Source organism: Coturnix japonica, chromosome 17 (genome assembly GCF_001577835.2).
Source record: "Coturnix japonica isolate 7356 chromosome 17, Coturnix japonica 2.1, whole genome shotgun sequence".
NCBI classification, from domain to species: Eukaryota; Metazoa; Chordata; class Aves; order Galliformes; family Phasianidae; genus Coturnix; species Coturnix japonica.
Window position 1 is genome coordinate 594,770 of NC_029532.1, and position 25,327 is coordinate 620,096.

Sequence of the window (25,327 nt, forward strand, 5' to 3'; positions counted from 1 at the left end):
CCTTCCATAGGCGAAGCCGCAGTGTTTGCCCAGGATGGTGCCTACCAGCACAGCTGATCTGCAGCTCCAGCTCTGCAGCAGGAGAGGAGCAGAGCGGCTCATAAAGGAGCCTTTCAGCTCAGCAACGTAACTGCTTGGGTCTGACTTTCAGTTGTGCTTTCGAGGAGGCGCGGGGTAAGGAACACAGTCTGTCCACTTCTCCCTCCATAGCCCAATTGTGAGGATGTTTCTTACCTACACTCCTACCTTGGCAGAAAGCTTTACGTGGGGTTCCAATGCCCGCATCTGGGCTTTGAGAGCAAAGCAGAGCGGGAGCTCACCCCAACCAGGCAGAACTTCCCCAGCATGAGATCTCCCCACCCTGAGACCAACCGCTGCCTGGGCTCCTCCAGCCATGCTGAGCACCACAGGGAACACTCACCAAACCAAGATAACGTCTCTTACCCAATAAGAGACCACCCATTCCTGAAGGCAGACAACAAAACCCAAATCAGCCTGAAGAAACGCAGTCCCCTCCAGCACAGCTTTTCTGCCATGCAGACTCAGAGGTGCACATATAAAAAAAATCTAGGCAATTTCTCTTGAAAATGGTTGCTATAACAAGGAGCGTAATTTCTACTCTTTAGTCGTCACCAGAGTGAGAGTCTGAATGTGGAACTGAGCGGTTCAAAGGAGGCATGAAATGTGGGTCCTGCAAAGTGAGGAGCTGACGAGAAAGGACAAGAAGGGAAAGGTGGAAAGACCTCATGTCTACAGCAGCCACAAACCCCCAGCTCCCCTGCTACAGCTCCTACCTGTTTATATACAGCATCAAAATAACCCGGTGCAAAGCAGAGACAATGCGGGACCTTCACAGTTCCCCTCCTAGGGACAGAACTTGTGCCACTGACTGAGGACAGCAGGGCTGTCTATAGGAATGCTTTCTCACTTGCTCTGCTCCGAAGTAATTGCACTGATCAGCTCTGGACCTCTCTCCTCTCCCATGACAAGAAGTAGGTGTTGATCACCATCTCTGCCCATCTGCAGGAGCAACTTCCCAAGTCCTGCCATTGACATAGGGACAGCACAAGAAAGCAAAAAGCAGCAAAGCCGTTCAAGGGGGGGATGGGTATCCTTCAGTAAATAACCCAAAGGAGGCACTTCTGCTAGAGGAACCAAAAAGCCCTGGAAGAAAACAGCTGAGAAGAGACTAACTCCAGCTACTCTGACACAGGGCAGCTGTGCTGACCTGAGTCAGCCAAACCCTCAGGTACCGGGTTCCTCTATCTCAGCCCCTTCTTTCCAGCACACATGCCATGCACACCCAGCGTCGCGTTGTTTCCCTGCATTCAGGTGCACTTCTGAAGTGCTGTAGCATCCAGCTCAGGTTCTGCTGCTGGGAGAATCACATTTGCAGAGTTGCATCGAGCTTTCAATTTGATTTCTTGTTGACTGGTGTACAAGAATAAATATCTCATTTTGATTTTCATTGTTTTAAGGCAATTTAAATGCACTTTAAATGGTACTGCTGCATGCATCAATTTACAGCAGCATAAAACGACACTTTATAAGTTTCAGATATACAACTTGTGCTTCTCCATTGCTGACATGAAAATTACAAATAAATTTCCACATAGAAAAATTTGAAAATTTCCATCTTCTACAGCTACACATTAAAAAGACTTTGAAAGCAAAAGGCAAAATGATGTCTTCAATGAGTTCATGAGAAATCTATGGATATCAATTTGATGAGTGCATCCTGATGCACCCAGACCGTATGATGCAGAGCCTAATTTCACAATCGATAGAAATAAACATAGAAATCCAAATGAATTGAACCACACAACAGGAGGTGACCTCACAGCAATACAGCTCCTACAGATCCCTGCTGAAGTAAGGACCCAATGGAACCTGGTGGAAAGGAGGGAAATAAAAGCAGTTCTTGCCTCACATCTAAATACTGCAATTGCTATTGCAAAATCATTGCAGTGCTGTGAAACAACAGCAAAGTCCTCTGTATGACGGTATCACAGAATAACAACCTCACAGCATGTTTGGGTTGGAGGGTCCTCACAGCCCCCTGCCCTGGGCTGGCTGCCCCCCCAGCTCAGTTTGCCCAGGGCCTGTCCATGGCCTCACTGCCCTCTGAGGAAAGGATTTCCTCCCAGCATCTAATACAAATGCGCTCCAGGAGTATCTGCTCCATGATCTCACATGGCACAGAGGTGAGGCTGAGCACCGTGCAGTCCCCTTTGTCCTTCTCCTTACCCTTTTAAAATGGGGGTTCTGGTTCTCCTTTTCACTGGGGGCTTCACCTGACTGCCATGACTTTTCAAAGAAGATGAAGGAGAGTGGCACAGCAACGTCACCCAGCAGTTCCCTCAGGACCCTGGGATGCATCCCATCGGGTCACACAGATTTCTGCACATTCAGGTTGATGGTTTCAAACCTGATCTTTTCCCACGGTACGTGGGACAGCTGCTGCTCACTATTATCCTATGGATTTTTTTCTTTGACTGCCGAGCTCCTTTGCAGCAGCACTTAAAGGACTTCTAGGAATTTTGTTGGTATTTAGAAAGAAAAGCCAGCGTTAAAAAACAATCCCGCATGTATCTAAGGATACAGAAGCAGCTCTATGATGTTAAACAGCACACAAGGACTACGCAACCGAGCAATTAAAGGATGTATTATGTGATGGAACACTGACAAGTCATGGGCGCACATTCACTTTTCAGCTGCACAGTTGCTGACTTGTGAGAGTTTAAAGATACCAACTGTCTCTGTCACACTGTTGGCATTCATCGTCCCTGGACTTTCAGCTTTCTCTGGGGGATCCCCCTGCTCTCCTTCAGACATCCCAGTCAATCGTTCAATGGAAGCCCCAATGCAATGATATGGCCAGTGACAACTGAGGGGTGAGCACAGCTGACACACACACTGCCCGACTCAGATGAGAGAAAACACAAACACTGAAGAGCTCCTGATGGAGCTGCAAGCGATTCTGGTTCTGCTATCTCAGATACACACTAATTGTACAAAACAGCCAAGCAAGACTTTCCCACCTCTGCAATTAAGGAACTTGAGACTGGCCAAGCTTACTGAGAATTGAGGTAAAATAAAACCTGCTTCTGACTGAGCAAACAGCACAACTGGAACGTGACCCCAGCAGGGGCACGGGGGGGGATCTCAAGCATCATTCTGACACGTGCATGAAAACACAGGAGCATCAACATTGCCCATACAAAGGGAGATACCCAACGTAGCAACCTGTGCTATGGGCATCCAGAAGCAGTAACCGACATCAGCACCTCGTATGTTTCACCACACGTAATCCTCTTTTATAAATAAAAGCAACCCTCCGAGCCTACACGAACATCCTGAACTTTGCCTCAGACTGCCACTGTCCTCCACTCACACACTGCAGGGATGGACCAGAACACCTCAAGGCAGATGCCCACCCCTGGGGCCGGCATGAGACTTTGCATGGAGAGCCTTGTGATCTGCAGCACACAGCACTGCCCCAAAGAGCCCCTTGCAGTGAATACTGTGGCTACCCCAGTGCTCCCAGCACAGCAGCTCAGCACAATTTCACTGCTGGAGCATAGAGCTGCAGAGTTCAGCCAGTCACCAAGCTGTGCACAGGCCACCCAACAGAGAAGCAAAGAGCAACCTTCAAGGCCTGCTCAAAAACACTCCCTGAGCCTAAACGTTACCCCAGGATTCCCAAATATTTGAGCAGGAGAGAGATACCTCTATGCGCTCGCACATGGGTCTGGAAACAGTTGTAATACTTGTATTTCTTCCCACATATTCCACACTCATAAGACCCTGAAAAACAAGACAGAAAGGTATACATCACCACATGAGATCAGGAAAAACAGCCTCACAATTTACTTATCCATAAACCAGGGACAAAAGAACGCAGTTTGCAGCACAGTCATTTTTGGAAGGCTCATGGATTTAAGTGCAGGAAATCGCTATCCCAGACTCGATTCCTTTTTCAGCCTCATTTAAGATTCCGTGGCATATTACCCTGAGTTTACATCTTCAGTATAACTTTATAAATTGGCTAACATGAAAGGGCCTCTCTCAAAATAGCACGACTTATGATTTTATAATAATGACTAATATTTCCTACTGACAGAAATAACCTTCAGTTGCTTTTCAGTAAGTTCCTCGTATATGGGAAAAAGAGCTCCCCGACTGCAAACAGCAGCCAGTGTGATGGCAGTGTGGTGTTACCTCCGGGCAGGCAGCTCCAAAACCCCTCAAGAAATGCCCAGTGCACCCATTTCCCAGGTCTGAGATTTGGTAAATATCCACCCAGAGGAAACCAAAGGGCACAAATGGGACTTTGGGCCTTTTTAAGGAAAACCACGTGACCTCGGCAGTCTCTCTTCTCAATCTGAGCATCTAATTCCAGAGAACACACATCTGCAAACAGTCGTTTGAAATGAGAGCAGAGGAACAGAGCCAGAGAATTGTCTGTAATGGTGAAATCCTGCAGTGAATTCCAGCTCTCCTGTTTATTGGACAGGCAGACACAAACTTCCACAGATTTGTCATTGAAGACAATTCAACCTTTCTTGCAAACAGGCCATAAATCAGCCCTTCAAGCTCTCATGTGGCATTTGTCAGCTGTCCATCAGTGGGTGAGAAACTGACCCTCTACGTCCCCACCCACAGAGAAGGGCAGCACCTACTGCAGGAGGAGGTGGGACAAAGCAGGGCTGAGGTACAGCTCAGTGTGAGCACAGCTCCCTTCCATGGACACACATGCAGCCTCAGAACAACCTGTTCCTGATCATGGGAAACAGCCAAACTCAGAGACAAGCCACAGGTGAGAACACAACATTCATACACACGTCCAAACAAACCCTCCCAAGCATAATCATACAGCAATACTTACCAGCGCCACTCAAGAGGAAGGAACAAAATCAAGAGTGCTTTTTGAACACACTGCGCTCACATCCTTTTCTTCCCATGTCCTGTTGCTTTCAGACTGGGAAGAAAACAACCCTCCTTCCATCTCAGAGCAGCACATCATTCCCTGTCCAGCATGAAAGCATCACTGCAGACTGTCCTTTGAGCTCGAGAGGATACTTACTGAGTGATGCTGAAACAGGCAACTCACTACAGCCCAATGCACAGGAGCACACATCTGACAAAATACAACCCCCACACTGAAGCCAGCTCACTGTGTCTCAAACTGCTCCATGGCCTCTTAATTATCACAGCTGATAAATCACCAACCTCCACAGTTTTCTTCTGCAAACTCCTCCAGCTGGAGCCCCATAGCAAGCACAACCAGAAGATGAGTACACTTGGGCCCTACCGATCTGTAGCTTCGCACAGCAGCTGAAGTTCAGCTGTACCAACAGCAAATAGAGACCAGCACCCACCCACACCCTTAGAGCAGCACGGTGCACATACAGAGCACTGGGAGAAAAAAAAGGTCAGAAGCAGTGAGGGGTTCTAGGCTGACTTTTTTTCCCTGCGTTTCTTGTATTCCTCCCTTCCTCTGCAGAGGCTCCACAGCACTAAGTGCATTTTCCTGCACAGAAGTTCTTCAAGAAGAGCATAACCCCACACAAGTGACTGCAGTGCTCTCCCCACGCCACAAAACAAAATGTATGGGAGGCTCTGCCTGGAAGTAAGGACAGGAGGTAGCCCAGGACATCCCACGGCCACATATTACCCCCCTGTAAGTACCCAGGTCTCACGTGCAACCCGGGGGAAGCTGCAGTCGGCTCCTCCAGAGGACATCTCCTCACCTCCTGCATGCGGATGGCAGAGCAGGATGACCCACATGGGGACAGGGAGACAACCCAGCAGCACAGCCAGGTGGGGGCAGAGGTCCAACATGACAGAAAGAGGGACGATTTGCCACACATGGAGTTGAGAATCTCCATTATAAACTGGTGGAAGGAGCAGACAAAACCAGGAGGACAGCAGGGCCCTGCAGGCAACGTGTGGTTCAGAATGAAGCATAAGCCCTGCAATGCACGACGCAGCACAGCCCACAGCCCCAGCGCTGAGCCCCCAGGGAAGCTGCTGTCACCCTGAGGCACTATTTTTTCTATCAAAAATAACCATTTTCGACACCTCAACTCTCAGTTTCCCCAGTGAAAGAGTGGACAACCCTACCAAAGTGCTGACCTTCTGTATGGCTGAAGTGATCTCCATCCAGGACTACCAGATCACATCACAACAGCAGCTGCAGGAGAACCCAGCCAGAATCCAGCCCATCCCCATCACCATCACTGGGGTGATGGGGTGACATATCGGTGTGCATCCAGGAAAGCCAACAGCAAAAACCTCCTCCTTCTCAGCTGGAAACCACATCCTCCGAGGACACCACCTGTAGAGCCCAGCCAGCAGCATGGGGATGAGGTGTGACAGACACCCAGCTCCTGACAGCTGGGAGAGAAGTTCCTATTGCCCCTACTCAGTGGCCTGGGGCACTGGGAACACTCCTGTGCTTCAGGGCTGCCCATCAGGCTCCAACTTCTCAAGAGCTGTGAGGGCATAAAAAGATCTGGAAGTACACAAAGTATTGCCTCCACATTAGAAGATTTTTAGATCAACAAAAGCCAGGAGGAAATCAATCATCAATGCCTCTTTTCCCTCCCCGTGCAAGACAAACCAACCACAACAGCAACACCAGGCAGCTCAAATCAGCTTCCTCCCTCCAAGTAAACCTGGTTCAACCCCTCTCTTCTTTCTATCAGCAACTGCCTCTGCTCTCAGTGGCTGAGACCTGCTCTGCGTCACAGCAAGAGGAGGAAACCTCTCAGCAGGAGCAGAGCCTCTTCCAGGACTCCAGACTTCCCTGCTGTGGTAGCAGAGGACAGTGTGATGTTCACAGGGAGAAGGAAAGGATTCAGCAAAGTGTAAAAACTGCTTTAAATCTAATCATTTACAGGAAGCATTTGTTGCCTCAAAGCAACTCTCCTCAAAACATTCCAACTTCCCCTCCTGCTCTTCTCTTTACCTACGACCAACACACCTGGCAGCAGCCACGGCTTCACCATCAATTTTGTTCAACTGATGGACAAGTGATTTAACACATTAGAAGACTCGATAATCCTTCTTCTATAGCAACCCTTATCTTGTCTGAGTCCTTGGTGGTGATCAGATACAAAAAGAAAGCAGCAGTTAAATAAAGTCAACCATCCTGAGCCAGGAACTGCAGTGCCCCTCAGCTCCAGCCCATCCAGCAGAGCGGAGCCTTCAGAGCATCGTTCCTGTCCCCACACCACGGGCTCAGGGCACTGAGCGATGGGATGCACTGATCCACAGCTTACCGAGCGTCTGCTGGTTGCGGACCCCTCCGATCACCACGCAGATCTCTGCTGGCACATCTCCCGGCCCATCTTTTACGTTCTTCTTGGAATCTTTGGTGTCATCCTGCCAGATCACCTCCTCGATGTAGTCATCCGGTACCTCTGTTTTCACCTTCACCTCAGTCATCATTCCAGCCTCTTCACTGGGTGAGGACTGAGATGTCACCGAATCGGAGCCCTCTGCTTTTGGGCTCCGCGGGCTCCTCTTCAAACACTCCCTGAATGGGGGGAAACAGGAGAAAAAATGAGTTCTAATTTTCAAGCACTCATTTCTAATGACTAGAACTTAATCAAAGGTACTTTTGCTTAATGCCACTTCTTTAAAGTGAGTGTCTGTCATATACGGTAAATAATAAAAATTTAACCAGCCGAAAGTAATAAAACCATCTGCCAATACTGAAAATAACCTTAAACATCACAAACAACAGCAGCAGCTGAAAACAGCCTAAATCACTCAACAGGAGCCAGACCAGGACCCCAACGTGGGCAGTCCTGATTTCCAATGCCGTGCCAAGAGCAGCCCAGTCATGCAGTGGAAATGCTGAATGTCCCCATCATTTTTAATTCGGAGCTCTCTCCACCTTCATGCATTCCTCCATGGGTTAACCCAGTCTTGCAGACTCTCTTTTAGCCCTTCAAAGCAACCTGACCCTCATCCTATGGCTCTCATATGGCTGTACTTAACATAGAGTGATGACTGAAGAGGATATGTATGTATTATGATAACAGTCTTGTCATGATTTTAAGGAGCCTGTGACATTACTCGGAGTCATAAACAACCAGAACAGCTGACAGGAAAATTTGTGAGCAGAAGCAATAGACAAAAGTAAGTGAAAAATAGGCTGAACTTAGGGATGAGAGTTACTAGACCATGCAGCAGTGAAAAAGAAGGAAAATCCCACTGCCTGGAACATCACAGGAAGTCAGAAGAAAGCACAAATTAACATGACAGAAAACCAACTCCTGCAATGCTTTCAGATTCTGGTTACAGAGCTGGAAGACAAATCCAAACACTGCAGGTGGAGGGGAAGGAGCTCAGCGGGTAAAGCTGGGAGGCTGAGATGAGAGGAGAGGATGAAGGAAGAGAACAATCTTCTGCAATAATTACTGCACAACCTCCTACATGGACATGTAGCTGCTGTCTCAAAACGGGTCAATCACATCGTATCGCCAGATATTTTATTATTCATCCCTTCATTCTCATTATGGAATGAAATGTGCAATTAATAGCCCCTAAACAGAGTGAATTAGCCTTGACCTGCCATCGCAGTCATTCCCATCCTCCTCACACACGCTTCCCTCCATACTCCCAAAACCATCCAGGGCTTTCACGAGCGAGAAAGATGAATTAAGACAGAGAAAATGTGGTTGAAAATTGGAAATTCTTTATGGTAATATTATTGGATGTCCAGAAAGGTCCATCAATCTCAGCAGACAGCAACGCAGCCGAGCGCCTGCTCCAAAGATGAGGCAAAGGCAGCAGCCAGGAGTGTGTACAGAGGGTAGGATCAATTGTGAAACAACCACACAGCAAAGGTGTGAAGTGCAGAACACTGATAAAGGCAGTGAAAGCTGTCGGTCCTGGGGAGACCCATGCAGTTCTATAGTGTTAAGTGTGGCCTTCCAGGGATCGGCTGTAATTACCTGCACAAGTCCAACCTGCATTTAACATGGCATGATGTCTTAGAGATCCAAGAGGCTTTTTTTTGTTGAGGAGAGGAAGCAGAAGCTGCTCACACCATCACTCAACAGCAAGCTTGGTTGCTCCTACCTGTGAGCTACTATTTCACTTTCCTCAACAGGCCTTATAGATTTTAAACACTAAAGAGACAAACAAACACTGTATGTGTATGTGTCACTCCTCTGCCTAAGTAGGTCACACAGCCAATTACTGTATTACCAGCTCCAACATCTCACAATGCTCATTTCAACACTGCTGTCTGCTTTGATCATCAGACTTTCATCTTCTGATGACGATATGGCCACTTTCATGTCAAACACAAGCATGAGAAGGCAGAAGAGATTTAAGGAGGCTTGATAAGGAGTCAGCATGGGGAGCTGGACAGGTACAGGTAGGTACATCTTCCTGGAACCATTCAGATGGAGCTACAAGTGCTCCTAAAGGCTAAAGCTGTAGTCAGCCAGACGATGCAACAAGGAAATAGGCACCAATGCCTCATGAGCAATGCTCTTCCAGAAGGGAGAACCAAGGAAGAAGGTGGCTGCTTGCAAGTCTCTGCCCTGGCACTCCATCAATGAAACCAGCAATCCCCCTTACAGCCAGTTTTCTGCCAATGAAGGAATGGAAGGGAAAGAGGTGCACACCACAGAGCTGCAATATGATGCTGTTTTCATCTCTGAAGAGTATTTCTTTCTGGCTGTGATAAGCGGAACCTGCAATGACTGAAAGCAAATGGGACCCGTCAGCTGCTGCAGCCAGAAGAGACTCGCATTTGCAGTTTGCTTTTCTGATCTGGAGTAGCATTCTCATAAATAATGAAAGTGACTAAAAGCTACTTAAAAAACACACACTCCTCCCTTATGAAAGAATGAGGAAAAAAAACCCAATTACAAAAGGACATTTCTTCCAGCTAGGAATAATTTGTCATGTAATTCTCTGAAGACAGCAACATGCATGCTCAGTGCTCCCTTCTGAGTGATCTGTGATTGCGTATGTACTCAGATGGCTTCTAATGAGGCTATTTTTATAGCACACATCCTGCTGAGCTTTTGGGGAGGAGCAAAGTGAGATCAACGGAGAATCGGTCTTCAACGTCAGCTCCTGTGTGTTTTCTCTCCAAAGGAGAGGAAAAGGAAGCAAACGTGGAGGAGGACATACTCTGAATCAACACCTACAAAGAAAGCTCTTCCTCCCCAGCAAATAATATGCAGCACCCACAATTTCTTCTGGACTCCATTCAAGCTGGAAGAAGCACAGACACACCACCAATGCCCCACCAGCAATGATGGCAACACCCAACTCCCCCATGGCCAAGAATGCTGTGTCCCCTTCTACACTACTAAAACACTATTGCTCACTCCTAGGTTTGCTCTTCTGGTCTGCAGGAGCAAAGAGATTCAGAAAAGCACAGTAATTAGGATCATGCAGTGGACGCTTGTAGGAACGTGCTTTGCAGGACAGTGTCACCAGTGGGACACCACAACTCGCCTTCTCAAAACCATCAGGCAGCTGGCTGATGTCATGCCAGATGGAAAGGCCTTGGCTGCCCAAAAGGAAAGGAAGCAAAACCAGAGGCAACGCCACAAATGAAACAACTGCGAACATTTGGGGAAAACAAACAAAAAGCAGAAGCCTTAATACCGGCTACCACAGTCCTCTCCAACACAGCCTTTCTGACAACAGACTGCTGCTGACAGCGTAAGAGGGATTTAACTGTGTGTTCATCCCTCAAGGGATGCTCAACTACTCCAAATCCTTCAGAACAGGTAAATGATGGGACCAAACCGGGCTGCCTCTCTGCAAGAAAATAAACATTAAAACGCAAACCAAGACAGCAGCGAAGAGTCACAAAGAATTCCTCAGTTATTAGCAAAACAAATTCCCTGAAGTCCTTATTAGGAGCATCGTGAGGGCGGTCTGAAGAGGAAAGTCGAACCAAATTAGAAAAAAGATGGCTTATCCAACAAAAAACAAACGCTCAGCACTCGCCAAAAGCAAAAGAACTCAGTCTGATAAGAAGTGTGACATACAAACGACGCAGGTTAAAAACTGAAGTTAAGATGATAATAGAATAGCTGCCAGCGTCTTTAAATTTTCAAGCAGGGTAATGTCAACAGAGACAAAGAAACTCAGGAAAAACAAAGAGAAGAGATGAAGGATTTATTCCTATCAGTGGAAGAGCTCCATGCTGCCTTGGAACTGATGGAGGGGGTGAGAACTGCCTGCAAACCCCCAGAGCTCCCAGCACGGCCGAAGCCCACCCCAGAGCAGCAGCAACGGCAGCGTTAGAGGAGGGGGATACAAGGGGTACAAGGGAGAGAACAGCAGACAGGACCTCAGGACTGGGAAAACTCCTCAGCTGGGGAGCAGCACAGACTTGCTGCTGGAGATGGGGATAAACAGCAAACTGTGGGCCGTATCAGGACAGCCCCGAGCTGCCTAGGAGAGCGGATGGCCAAAGGAAAAGCAAGTCCTGGTAACCCTGCTTTGCTGCACTGTGAGTGCAGCTCAGTGCTCCACAGCTCCAGAAGGAAGCACGGCTCCACCTCACATCACCAGAAGCTCTCCTGGGCTCTGACGTTTCGCACTGTGGCTTGTGCAGAAAATAAGTCGGTCCCACGGGAGCTGGGATGCATCTGTGTGCTGCCGCCCCTCCTTCCACATCCATGGCGCTCCGACCTCCTTCTAGGCTTCAAGGAAACATCCACAGGTTTCTCAGTTTCTGTCCACATCTCGGTGTGGAACTGAACTGTTCGCTCCTCTTCTATCAGCTGCTTGTTTTGTTTGTTGCTCTGTTTGTTCCCTCCTGAAGATGGCTGGTGAGAATCCTTCCGAGAGCACCAAGGCTATTAAATACTCTGCCTAATTACTAATACTTCCCTCTTTTCCTAACGCAGAGTGTCTTAAGCTCCTCATGCTCAGACTGAGCATCTCCCAGGTGGTCTTTTAAACAAAAGGGAAACAGTTGAAACAGTTTTCCTTCTCAGAAACACTCACACACATCCCCTTCCTAGAGGCTGAGGGTAACAGAGCTGCTAAGGATGACGTGTCTGCAGAGTACAGAACAAGCAAAGGAAGGAGGAAAGATGCCACCAATAGGGCAAAGGAGCAGCTGAGGAGGAGCAAAGTATATGCAACCATTTCTTGGGATGTTCCCCTCCAGCTGAAAACGTGTTACTGAAATAGCTGGGTTTTTTTCACTCATCTTACTAAAATTAGAACTTTCTTTGAAGAGGTATCATGAGTGAAAGAACTACTGAAATGTGGGTATGGCAGACAAAGCAGCAGGCACCATTTTCCCAGCTATCTTGGTCTACCAAAACACAGCCTCTCTTGACAGCACCATCCTGCTAAAGACCAAAGCTGCCAGATGGCCTGAGCACCACAGCCTGGGCTGCCGTTCAGGGGAAAACTGTGCTGTATGAGAGCTGGGAGATGCCCGTGCCCCAGCCTAGAGGGGCTGCTGGGGAACTCCACCTCCAAGAAAGCTCCCACTCCCTCTGCAATCCCCACAACAGCGCAGTAAAACCAAGACCCATCCATGTCCTCACAGCCAGCTCACAACTGTAACAGGTCTGGGATTTACCTCCGCTTTGGGCACAGAGCACAGCTACATCTGCGCTGCAAGCGGGCTCCCTGGCTGGTGACAGCCCTTATGCAGACGGGGGCTGAGCTTCCAGTTGGCTCCATTCCCTCCGCAAACAGATGCAATTCCAGTATCAGGGTCTGATTTATTCAGCAGGAGTCTCGCACATTAAGTGTATTTAAGTCTGAAAACAAATCTAATGACTTTAAAATAAATAGCCAACAGAGGACGTGAAACTAAAATTCTTCCTTCCTCTGACACCCACCATATAAACAGTAATAATTATATAAAACGTGTCTAACACATGACTACACAAGGCTCTGGTGACCAAGAAAAGCACGCGCTGCTTGTCAGACATAATTGCACATTTGGTTTTTCAATTATTTCTTGTCAAGATCCAGAGCCCACCATCTGAAGGCTGACATTAATTACTGGTAAGTAGTTTGTTTCACACTGGTGTTAAGGAGATTCCCAGCAATTACCCCAAGGTCTGCATCCCCAAAGCTGTGTCACGCTGCCTGCCCTGCCTTCCTGCCAGCCCTAATGACAGCATGTGGGGCTCCCAACTGCTCCACCTTGTACAGATGGGGCTTCGAAGGCTTGGGGAACTTTGCACAGACAGCAGTGGGACATCCAACCCCCAGGAACCATCCTTGCTCCAGCAGAGCCCACATCACATACAGACAGCATCTTCCAGTTGGGTTCCTTCTGAGCCCCTCTGCTCAGCTCTTGGCACTGCGCACCCACAGCTCCCATCAAACAAACAAACAACATCAACAAACTAACAAAGCTTCCTCGTTACTGGCTTTTAATTTCCTACCTTTTAATTTTGTTGACTGATTCCCTTTTCTTGCAAAAGGAGAAAGAAGTCTGTGATCTGCCTTCTACGGAGCGTTCAACAACACGCACAGCTTTGTCACGTTGTCTTTTAGTTGTCATCTTCTCCAAGGCAAACAGCCATCTCTCCTTTCGCTCCCTTAAAAGAAGAGTTTTTTTCCTACCCTCCTAATAATAATTCTTGGTTTTCACGATATCCCATTAATAAGCACACATTGAGGTATGGAATCCACACACCACTTAATAAGGTAGGAAACAGAGAGTCCTATCTGCCACCACCAATTCTCAGCTGAAAATAGCTGCATGCTGAACCAATGTTATTTCAAAGGCAGCAGCCAGGCCCGATCAGAGCTGCAGAGGTGATAAGATCAGAAAATTCCTGTGCCTTCGGAGCTTTTAACATTTACTTGAAACAGAATAAAATCAATGCGTTGTGATAAATAAGAATAGGAGCGACCCAACGCTGTGGTCACCACATTTAGATGGAGCAAGTAAACAGCTGGTACAAAAATACCAACAGAAGTAAAGGGTAAAGTTGCCCTGGCAACCTTATTTTGCTTACACTTCTTACTGATATCAATTAATAGTTAAAAGCTTACATGATAGCTTGCAATTAATGAGACACATTAAAGCAGCAACAACTTTGCAAAACAACCACCTTGCACTGACAGTCACTAACGGTCTGACTTCATCAAAACCACATTTCAACCTTCAGCCACAGGCAGAGCTTCCCTTGAAATGTGAGCAGGTTTTGCTATGTTGCTTTCTGTGACCATCCTTCGTTCAGGCAGGCAATGCTGAAGTGCATTTTGTTTCCAAGCTCCTTAGCCAATTCCTGGTTTTCCTTCTGGCGCTTCGTTCAGGTCATCCTGACAGCAAACACCACTGGTGCTCTCTGACGAGCCTCCCAAAACTGGGAAAGCCTCAGTTTTCTTCTGCATAAGAAGGATGATGGCACTGCCAAAATTCACCCGCAGAGCCCCATCCACTGGGTGCCCCAGAGGTGCCCAAAGCCAGGCAAGTGACAGCAGGTGGAGGTGATACCAGGTCAGGGTGAAGCCTGACAAGAGCTGACGGCCTCATATTTCACCCCTGGAGGTTCAGACTGGATATTTTCTTCTCATAAGGAGTGGTTGGGCATTGGCACAGGCTGCCCACGGAGTGGTGGAGTCACCATCACTTGAAGGTGTTAAAGAACCATGGAGATGTGGCACTTGGGGACATGGTCAGTGGGCATGGAGGGGGTGGGTGGACCACTGGACTAAACCATCTTAGAGGTCTTTTCCAACCTTAACCATTCTATGCTTCTCCAACTCTTGTTTTCCAACTCCCATTTCTCACTTGCTATGCCATGTGTTCTCGTCCAGTACATCTTCAATGTTGTCACCACTTAAATCCTTGCATCACTCAGCTCCTACATCTCAACCTATTTTTACCACAAAACCTTGGGAACACAGGCCTGGAATTTGCTGTGCTGCATGTGAATCATGGGAGAGCCACAACTGGAGATGGACTTTATACCACAGCATGGTCATGCACAGGGAGACACAGACAGATGCATGCACTGCACATGCATTACTTCTCACAGTCCCTGCAGCTAGAATTACTTCCCTTGCATCCACCTCCAGCAAAATCTAAATGTGGGTGTACAGTCACTGCTCTCCAGCAGCTCCCAACTCATCCTCCTCATGCAATTGCTCTCTGCCATCCATCACCAAGACAGGGAATGCAGCTGAGCAAAGCTGAACCTGCCCACCACATCCCCACAAAGAAAGGAAATCTGTTACAGACCTGCTGGAAGAGCTCCTCCTCCCACTGCTGTTGCTTTCGTCAGCCTGAAAGACAGAAGACGTGAAAAAAAAAAGGTGGTTTAGGTTAAGAATACAAGGCTGTCCTCTTAATTCTCCTGGTGCACCTTGTGCCAGAACTACACCGAGATGCACAAACCCTCAGTGCTCAGTTTTGGCAGGATGTACCACTCATTCACATCCGAGCCCACAGTTTTCAGCAGACCAAGGTAGGACTTCAGACACAGCTCCACCAAGGAGGTGATTTTCTTATTCTCCTCCAAACACACTCAACCAGCAGCAAACGCTGGAGATCACTCATGCAATTATTTTACTGCGTTCTACCGTAGCCACCAAGAGTTTGTAGCAAAAAATCTTCCTATTCAAGAGGAAAATAAGACCTAAACATTCAAATTACAGAAAGGAAATCTCCAAATTCAATGCGTCCACGCTCAGAAGGCCTAAATTCACACCAACAAAGAAGAAAGCACAGTATCATGCAATGGCTGCGCCAGAATGGATCAGGTGATGGGGACACCAGGTGTCATCCCAACACGCATCACCCCAACCTCCTCAATTCCACCCTTCCCCATCCCAAACCACAGCTCCATGTCCTCTCTCTTCTTGGATGAGGGGCTCCAGGGAGCAGAGCCCTGGCAGTCCCTGCCCCACACATACCTGGCCCAGCCCACACTGCTCCCCATGGACACCCCAACCCCATCCCCGCACACGGGAAGGGGACGGGCACGGAGCCGCCTCCTCCCCGCCTTCATTCCCCGTCTCTCTGATTAGGGCCTTCCTTGGAAAGACAATATTATTCCAAACCCAGAAATTTTATTTCTGAATTTGTGCAAATAGAAGTTAAAAGATATTAGCTGCATTTCACATTTTGTGCAAATGGCAGAAACAGGCAATTCGTGTGCAGCAGGATGGGGGCCAGCCAACGATTTCGATAAAATAAACCCTTTTTTAATTTAAATGCTAATGCACTGAATTAAAATTTAATAACTGAGGAAATTGAAAAGCCGAGCAGGAATATTGGAAATAAATCCAAGCAGAAACAGCCGAAATTAAAAATTCTAGAGAGTGGGAGGATAGCAGCTAAGCTGTCTGATATGATTACATTTTTTTTTTTCAGAACGAAGGGGGGAAGGAAAAAAAGCCTCCTCTCTTTGGCTGGCTGTAGGGCAGTAAATCGAGAGCGCCGTGATTTATTGCTCAATTTTCCTGAGGGAAAAAGGCTTTCTTTCATGCTGAAATATTTCATAAATTTCAAGCCAGCATAAATTCTTAATTTAAAAGTTCTGGAGGTCACATTTGGTGCAGTGCCGCAATCCGGGATCTTAAAGGAGCAGCAGCTGAAAATTACAATTTCTATTTTTTTTTTCCTCTTTTTTTTTTTTTTTTTTTTTAAATTCTTCCTGTGAAATTTTCTCCAAAGGGATTCCTGGCCTCACAACCAGCAGAAATGTAGCCCGGCTTCTGAATGCCTCCGAAACCCAACTGGAAATGAAGAGATAAAAACCAACCAGAATTACATCAAGTTCTGTTGGTTTTTTTTTTTTAACCATTATTATTGTCGGCCACTTGAGGAATTTCTGCTACAAAATTTCCTCCCTCCATTGCCTGGGAAGAGACAGAAGGGAGGAGCTGACAATGTAATTGCTTCTGTTAGATCTCCGATCTTTTGTGAGCACTGATATGTTCATTTGTTATACAGCTGTTCGGCTACAGAAAGGATGTCAGAGCGCCCATAATTCAAAGCAATCAATCAAAAATTAATGATTTGTCATGCTTACACAATGGGGGAAATAAAAAAAAATAAAAATGGGAAAACAAAAAAGAAAGCTTTCTGGGTTCCTGCAACTGGTAGATTGCTGCAGCCTCAGGGCGCTGCGGGGAGATTCAATCTGGGTGTACAAAAAAAAATGAAAAGATAAAAAGGGAAAAAAAGAAAAGATGAAAAGAAGACTTCATACAAAGTCAGGGAGAAGCCCCGTGGGGCGCTGAGCTGTTGGTTTCATCCAAAATCCCACCGAGGTTGGGACATTGCAGGGCCTGGCCCTTCTGATATCTGCAAACCCAACCGTCACATCACCTGCAGGGCCCCACACTATGGGCCCACCGGGACCCCCACCCACCCCATGGGGACCCACACCCAGCTCACCGCCTGCTGGCACCCAGCACTGCCAACCCACGGGGCAAGGTTCTGGCTTACAAAGAGCTATTTTGGGAAGTTCTATTGGGAAATAGCATTTCTAGCAACAGGCTTTTTTTGCTTTCTGACCTCTTTTCCTCAGCAATTCTTGGGACTGATGGTGTGACCCCCACCAACATGAGGGGCTTCTCTGCTTCAAAAGAGAAGAGAAACCACAGGACGTGAGAGCTCTCAACACAGAATTCATGGGTGTACCTGTTGGCTTGCCCATGACACGAGTGAAGAGAAATTGTCTTGGGCCTCATATGAAATATATAATATAGCTAATGAACGTAACAAGCCCAATGTCCAGATTCATCCACATGAAACAAGCAAAATGTTACATTTAACTTCTCAAAAGTCCCATCTAAAGACCTGAAATATCCAAAGAAAGTCACTGTGTCCAATCACTGCACACCACCATTCAAACACCTCCAACCTGAACACACTGAAGTGGCTCCAAGCAACGTTCAACAGAGCAACGTCTTCAGGAAGGGCAAAACCTTCCCACACCAGCTCACCCAGTTCGTTAAGTGAATGATTTCCTCAATGTTAACTGAGGAAGCAGAGCAGCAGGGCTCGTCCCAGCCCGCTGGTGTGTGAGGATGGGGTGCATGGAGAGCTGCAGTGGAGACAGCGCTCCCACTCATAGCAGTAACAGAGCATCAAATAATTTACAGTTCAAAATAGGACTCCCTAAAGCTGCTTTGGTGTCTGGTACATCGAGGGTAGTTACACAAAACTAACACAGATAAATAGCTATTAAATTAAAATGTGCAATACCAGGGTGTGCTTTCTGACCATATGTTCCCCAACAGAAGCAGAAGCGAATCATGAGATACATAAGAAACATATCAGTCAGCATCTCCTAACAGGAGAAAGTGTCACAAATTAGGAGTCCAAGCAGATGCACGGCTGACCCCAGAAATGTGTGCTTAGAGAAAGGGCTGCACTCTGCAGGGAAAACTGAAACTAAAATTAACAGTTACTGAGAAGCACCAACACAACTAAAAAGCACAAAGATGCCAAATGAGATTTCGGAAGACTGAAGCACGAGGCTCAGTTATGGTTACTGAGCCCAGACCCAAAACATTGGCTGATGTAAGCAGGGGGCTGTGACACTGAGCCCTGCGCTGAGCTGGATGCCACCTCTGCTAATTAATGTATTTATGAATTAATGGCTCCCACCCACGGTACCGATCCTGTGTTTCTACTGAAACTTATGAGGTCCTTCCACAGCCTCTCCCAGAGCGGAGGTAAGGAGAGTTTAAACCCAGAGATTGTTTGTAAAAGGGTGGAATTGTTTGTTTTACCTGGAGGGGGGAAAAAAGGGGGGAAAAAAAGACAAAAGCAACTTGAGCGCGTTGCAAAAGAGAGCTCAGCCCTTCGTGGTGGAACACAAAGCGCACGTACAGGGCAGGAGGGAGCCAGGAGCATGCTCAGCATGGAAAACTGCACTCCAAATAATTAAAATTTGGCACCAGGATAACCAACTGAAAACAGGTCTTGCAAAGGAATGTGCCATAAAAATAACTGCCGGCCTGCCTACCTGCGCTGCCTGTTATTATTAACTTCAGAGCAACAGAACGTGCAGGAAGTGGTTGGGTTTTTTTCTTTTTTTTCCAATAAACAAAGGTTAAGATGCTGGCAGTCTGCTGCTAAAAACAGAAGAGAAAAAGGGAGAAGGAATAACCCACACTGCACCAAAGCATCCGCACAGCACCAGGACCAACCAATACACCTGTGCCCATGGTTCTTGCTGATGCAAGGGGGATGCTAAGGCAAAGCTAAAGTCCTGAACTTTGAGTGGCAACACAGACCCTGCATCAACCACCTTGTTCTTCTCAGCCCTCCCCATCCCAGCGATCTCCCCCAAATTTAATTAAAATCAAAGGGCATCGCATGTACATGTATGGGTCACATCTGCTGGAAGCCAGGGTTCACAAAACCATAGAATCACAGAATGGCCTGGGTTGTAAAGGCCCACAGAGCTCATCCAGTTCCAACTCCCTGCTATGTGCAGGGTCGCCAACCAGTGGACCACGGTGTTCAAACTTTTCAACCAAGTTCCTGCCTTGGGAACTGAAAGTTGGAGCTTGGGAGGGAAAACTGAAAACTGCAGGCAGGCAAACCAAAAAAAGTAAAGAAAAAAGAAAAAGTGATCAAAATACTTCCATTAAACTCCACTGTATTTACTTCTTGCTTATCACAGATCGAGAAACACCCTCCAGATCTCACGGCAGCCTGTGGGCATCGAGGGGAAAAAGGAGAACCAAACAGCGCCAACAGCTCAGCCAGGAGCTGAGCAAATCCACAGCTTTCTGCTCTCAAACCTGAACCATAAGGAAAGCCTTTGAAGCACCCGGGACTTCCGCATCACCTACCATTCGCTTGGGCTCCCAATAACTTCAGGTAGTCCCAGACAGGTTTAAGGACTGCAAGCAGTTGCCTTTGAGCCGAGGGAATATTCATGTGAGTAATTTTATGAACTCGCTGGCAGCACTGGCAGAATCTGTGCTTTGAATTTCAATTCTTCTCTCGTGGCAGCGCAGGGAAATTCAAGCAGCACAATTCTGGCAGGGGAGGACAGGAGGAAGGGAACAAATTTTAACCAAAAACTACAACCGTTCCAACAAGCATTAAAAAGCTCCGACCCGCCACAGCCCATGAGCTGGTTTTGTCTTCTGCGGTTTGGGTGGTTTTATTCTTTTACTCTTTTTTTATTATTATTATTCTTTACTTTCTTTCAAGAAAGTCGTGAAATTAAAATCATGAATTAAAGCAGTGCGGTAAATTGGCCTGGATTAGAAGAGTTACCCCTTGATTATAAGCAACCGAAAAGTAATCAAAACATTCTCCCCATCTCCCGTTGCTCGGCGCTCTCTTCACTCCGCTCTTTATGAGAAAAATAATCAAATTGAGGGTGAAGAGGAGAAAAAGCGTCACTGATTGCTGCTGAACCCCGCACCATTCAAAGCTGGAAAATAAGAGTGACCGCGAGCAATAACAGAATTATCTGCATCGGGCACTTGTTTACAGATGGCGCGAGTTTCCCCAAAAAAAGAAACAGCTGGAAGTATTTCTAAGGAAGAAACGTGTGCGGAATGAAAGCTGGGTGGGGGGAGAATTGTTATTTTTTCACGTGGGGAAAAAAAAAAGGGGGAGAAAACCCACACAATAGAATTTCAGAAATCCACCCATTTCTCCGGGTTTCCAATTTCACAGGAAACTCGCAGGAAATCAATTCGTACAAAATCCCCTTACAGGCACTTTTCCAAGTTGATAAAACAAACCTATCCAGCACGAGACACGCTCACGTGAAGGGAAAGTCAAAACAGGACTTATTTCTACACGGAATCCCACACGCTTTACTACAGAAGCACGGCTAAGCACGTTTCCAGGTCCTGTTCCTAACACCATAAAATACACAGACCTATTCTTACAAGAAAAATCCCTATCAGCATTTAGAAACGGGCTAAGAAGCTGAAACCTTCACCACTGGATGGTTAACTACAGACCATCATCTTCTCGCCCAATTTGGTGTGACTGCCTTTTATAATAGCATGGAATGGTGGTAATTTTACTTTGGAAAGGAAAAAATAAATAAATAAAGCAACGACAAACCACATTGATCTAAAAGTAAGAAGGGGGCGGCACCCAGAGCTGGGAGAATGTTTCCAAACTTAAAAAAGAGCAGTAATTATAGGGGGAATTCTGGAGCTGAGGCTGCGAGGAGCAGGCGCCCTCCCTCTGTACCACCAACCACTGCTTCTCTGACTCCCAGAATGACATTTGTAAGCCACCAGTTGGGCTACAAACATTTTCTCTCAAGGCAAAGTGCATGAGACAAACAGTGCCCGAACCCAGACTGCACGACCTCCTATTCTCTGTAGTTGATGGAGCTGAAATAAAGGAGTGAAGAGAGCTGCAGGGAAAGGATATTCAGCCAAAAGTGCAGCAATAGCAAAACCCACCATGGCATGGATTTGTGTCACTTCTGCTGCACTATTGACACAACGTTGTATGACACTCATTTTGGAAAAGAGGAAGTGATGCCGTCTGACACGGAGGGATGTACACAGGCAAACACCTCCCGTGTTGATTTCTTCAAGTAAGAACTCTAAGGTACGTTCAGAATCTAAAGGAAACACCTGAATGACATCTCCACTTCCTCAGCAGAATAAAAGTGGGTAAAGGAGAGTGAAAATGAAGGCGTATTTCTGTGAAGGAGAGCAGCATCTGCAGTTCTGTGTGTTCACACTGCACTACTGGTGCTCCAGAGCCACCAGCCCACCCCAGAAAGGCAGACCCCAACCAAGCCTCTGCTTCCTCAACAAAACCTGAGCTGCCAAAGCAGCTTTCTGGCACTGGGCTTGGAGGGTCCTCACACAGCTCTGTGCCTCACAGACAGATGCTGTGGATGCTGTGTACTCTGCAGAAGACCACAGAGCTGAAGTTATTCTGCCTGCTACCACGAGGGCACCACGCAGCCGTTCCCCTCCAGATCTGCCTCTGCACAGAGAGCAAAGCAGCTCCACTACATTGGCACGGATTCACTACAATAATTCTCCATCAATGTTATTTTGCAGCGCTCTGTTTTCTACTCACACATATGGCACGGCGGCAGCTTGCAGACTCACTGTATTGGTCTCCTGTGACTAATTGCCTAGGTAATAAAGAACGAGCAAGCTCTCGTCCCGCAGCCATGAAGCCACTGTACTTCAACACCAAGTGGACACACTCCGAAGCCTCGTGGGATGCTCCTAAATCTGCAGTCGGATGAGGGTTCAGAAAAAGGACACTCAAAGTGCAGTCCTGCACTGCCTGAAAGGCTCCTCACCGTGACCTCCTGCCTTCCCCGCAGCCACTCGTGGGCAAACTCTGCACCGCACACAAATCCTCACCAGTACCAAAAATATCCTTAAATCGGAGCTCTCATTTCCATATATTTGATGCTGCTTCCCCCTTTTGTTTCTTCTCTAAACCGGTTAAAATGAGCATTAAGGGATATAATTATGTTGTTAGCTTAATTGCCTACTTAAAGCAGAATCTACAGGGGTTTAATGCAAGATTTGAAAAGGGGGGAAGGGGGGAAGGAAATTGGGATATTAATGGATGCAATTTTAAAAATGAGCCTCTTCTGGGTTCTGGGGAGCAGTGTGTTTGGGGCACGGGACAGAGCGCCTGGTAGGGGAGCTGGGCTCAGCCCACTGCAAGGCTCTGTGACAGATGCAAAGTCAGCCCACTCCTCCAGCAGTCTAATTTTGGAGAATTTGACCCAATTAATCATTAACCACCACCACAAGAAAAAAAAAGCATCCCTCCAGTTTGAAAACTTAATGCTATTATTGGCATGACACACTTAGGCTCAGGATAGGGGCTGCTATCTGGTACACGCACCATGTGCAAGAAGCAGTTCCAACTGAGATGCCTCTCGCTACCAAATCATACATCAGAAAAGCAACAGTCTGAAGAGCCCAAACAGGGCGAGGAGAGCACGGAGCAGGCACTCAGCCCTTGTTCTGATAGCTGCTGTTTAAAAGGCAGCAGTGTCAGCATGCAAACACAGAATGAAGCCTGCCCTACAAGCCAGCCCCTCCTCTCCCCCACACGCTCACAGGCAAACAGTCTTTTGTATTTATTTAGAAACCCTTAAGTAAATCTGCAAAGCTTTCCGTGTTTACACCGCCTCATTTAACTAATTTTATGCCAGACCAAAAAAAAGCACAGCGTGAAGCCTGCTGACGAGCAGAATGCAGCGCAATGCTTCTGGAGGCCTGGAGACCCAGCCATACATTTCAATGGTCCCCCCATGGCCCTGGAGCATCTCAGTGCATCGCACCGCTCTGTACTGCAGAGACCTCTCAGGATTCGGTTTTTCTCAGGATTTTCCATTCGTGGTCCTAAATGCCTTCTGCACCCATCGCAGAACTCACATCCTTCAATGCCTCCTCAGGAGCAGCAGGAGAATGCACTGCTACAAAGTCTGCCATTGCCAAGAAGCACAAATCAAGGACTTCATGGGAGAAGCCACCTTGGATCATTTGATTAATAGAGTAAGTGCTTCCTATCCAGATGTAAGTGGATTTCAAACAACTTGAACTCAACAAAATTGAATGGATTAATGAAGCACCAGAATTCAGACATTAGGCTGAAAACTGTGAAAGAATTTAGAAATGAGCAGAAAGAGACAGAGCATGAGAGAGAGGGAACGAAGGGCTGCATCAACAGCATCAAACCCCACCATGACACAGCTGCAAAATCCAATGTCAGAAGACACCAAAATTCTGGCTGAATGCACCCTGTGCTATGGGCCTTGCTTCTTTTATCCCTGTTTCTCCTTCTCTCCCATGCTCCTCAGTGATTTGTTTCAGTTCAGTTGTGGGCAAACCCATTTCCCCCAAACCCCATTAATCACTGTGGGCAGAAGCGGCTCATCTGCGACTTCTCCAGATGTGTTCCCCCCTCAGGCAGACACCTGGCTTGGAACATCTCAGCCCCAACACTCAAAGTTTGGCAGAGTTATAAACCAGCTGAAAATGGGGGCTCGTAAGAGTGAGGCAATCTGCACTGCCGGCACCACTGCCACTGCAGGAGGCAAAGGCCAAAATATCAAAATAATAGTAATTACAAAGAAAACAGTAAAGGAAAAAAAAACAACAGCAAAATGCTGAACGAGTCCTTGTTCGACAGAGAAGGAATAGGGATTTTTTTTGTTTACTCGGAGGGGGTGGTGCTGCAGAGATACTGAAGGAAGAGAGGTTGTTTTGTTTTGCATTGTTTCACAGATGCACCACAGGAAAAGTCTTGTTTTGCCATTAAGTGGAGCTATTAATGACGAGCAAAATGGCTGTCAGTCACAGCCCACGCTCCCCCCATGATGAACGAAGCATCACTGTGATCATTTACCACAACACACTGGGCCTGCACCAACAACAACCAGCCCTGCTGCTGCTTGGGGCCTCAGCACAGCCAGCCCATCAGTGCCACTTTGTCCATCAACCACTGAATTACAGAATCACAGAATCTTTATGGTTAGAAAAGAGCTCTAAGATCATGATCTAAGATCACATCTGTCAGGTCACATCCACCCTCTGCTTGAGCATCCCTGCACAGCCCTCGCCAGCAGCACACAAATGCCCGCACCATGGGTCACATCACTGTCCATTTCAACTAGAGGATGATCAACTCAAACCTTAACAGGTCATTTCTTGGCCTACACAAGGAGAATTCCCCGCAGCCACTAATTTTATAAAAGGACTGAGGAGATGAAAGCACAAGAGTTTTTAAATTATTATCTTAAATTTCTTCTTGGATTGACACTGAATTTCAGGTTCTTTTGAAGCAAAGGTGCAGCAACAAGCCCACAAAATAGGTTTCACTTCCAGCAGTCAGCGCCTCAGAGCCATTCTTATAATCCCTGCTTTTCCTAGATTATCCCAGTGTGGTTTTCTCCTGCTTCATTGTTGAGCACTATTTAACCAGCACAAAGCATGCAGCCATTAAACCGTGCGATGCAGAGCCAAATGGTCATCCAGAAATGACCAACAGCGGCAGCCACTCATTGCTGAAATAACTGGTTTGTTGGTAAGTCCATACAAACAAAATCGCCTTTGATGAATGTCATTTGAAGCCAGTGATGACGCTGTGTGGGTTCAGCTCCAGCCCTGCAACATGCCAGGTCCGCATTGCACACCTCAGCAGCACCCAGAGGGATCCCACCATGGGCATGGATTTATGAGGATGAAACAAGAGGTGTCTGCAGCGATACCATTAAAAGAAGCAGAAAAGACCTAGCCAAAGTTTCCCTCTCCTGTGAGAAGCGGACTTGCAACCAGTGAACTCCTCTTTAAATTGGATATTGCACTTTGAGGCACGCTGGCATTTTTCCTCCAGCTGAGTGCCCACGCATTG

At 47.1% G+C, this 25,327-nt stretch overlaps 1 protein-coding gene across 12 annotated transcripts in view; it reads right to left on the bottom strand.

The window, feature by feature from the left end:
* ZNF618 (zinc finger protein 618) overlaps nt 1–25,327 on the bottom strand; it is an 81,140-nt gene that overhangs the window by 28,590 nt on the left and 27,223 nt on the right. For 7 of the 12 annotated variants that reach the window (XM_032448055.1, XM_032448054.1, XM_032448053.1 and 4 more), the window contains exons 2-5: nt 15,221–15,264; nt 13,413–13,568; nt 7,287–7,543; nt 3,730–3,807 (exon numbers count right to left, since the gene is read on the bottom strand). In XM_032448055.1, the coding sequence (XP_032303946.1) occupies nt 3,730–3,807; nt 7,287–7,543; nt 13,413–13,568; nt 15,221–15,264 (535 nt within the window). Of the gene's footprint in view, nt 1–3,729; nt 3,808–7,286; nt 7,544–13,412; nt 13,569–15,220; nt 15,265–19,797; nt 19,987–25,327 lie in introns of all 12 variants that reach the window. The other 5 variants (XM_015878783.2, XM_032448058.1, XM_032448059.1 and 2 more) reach the window with 4 other exon arrangements.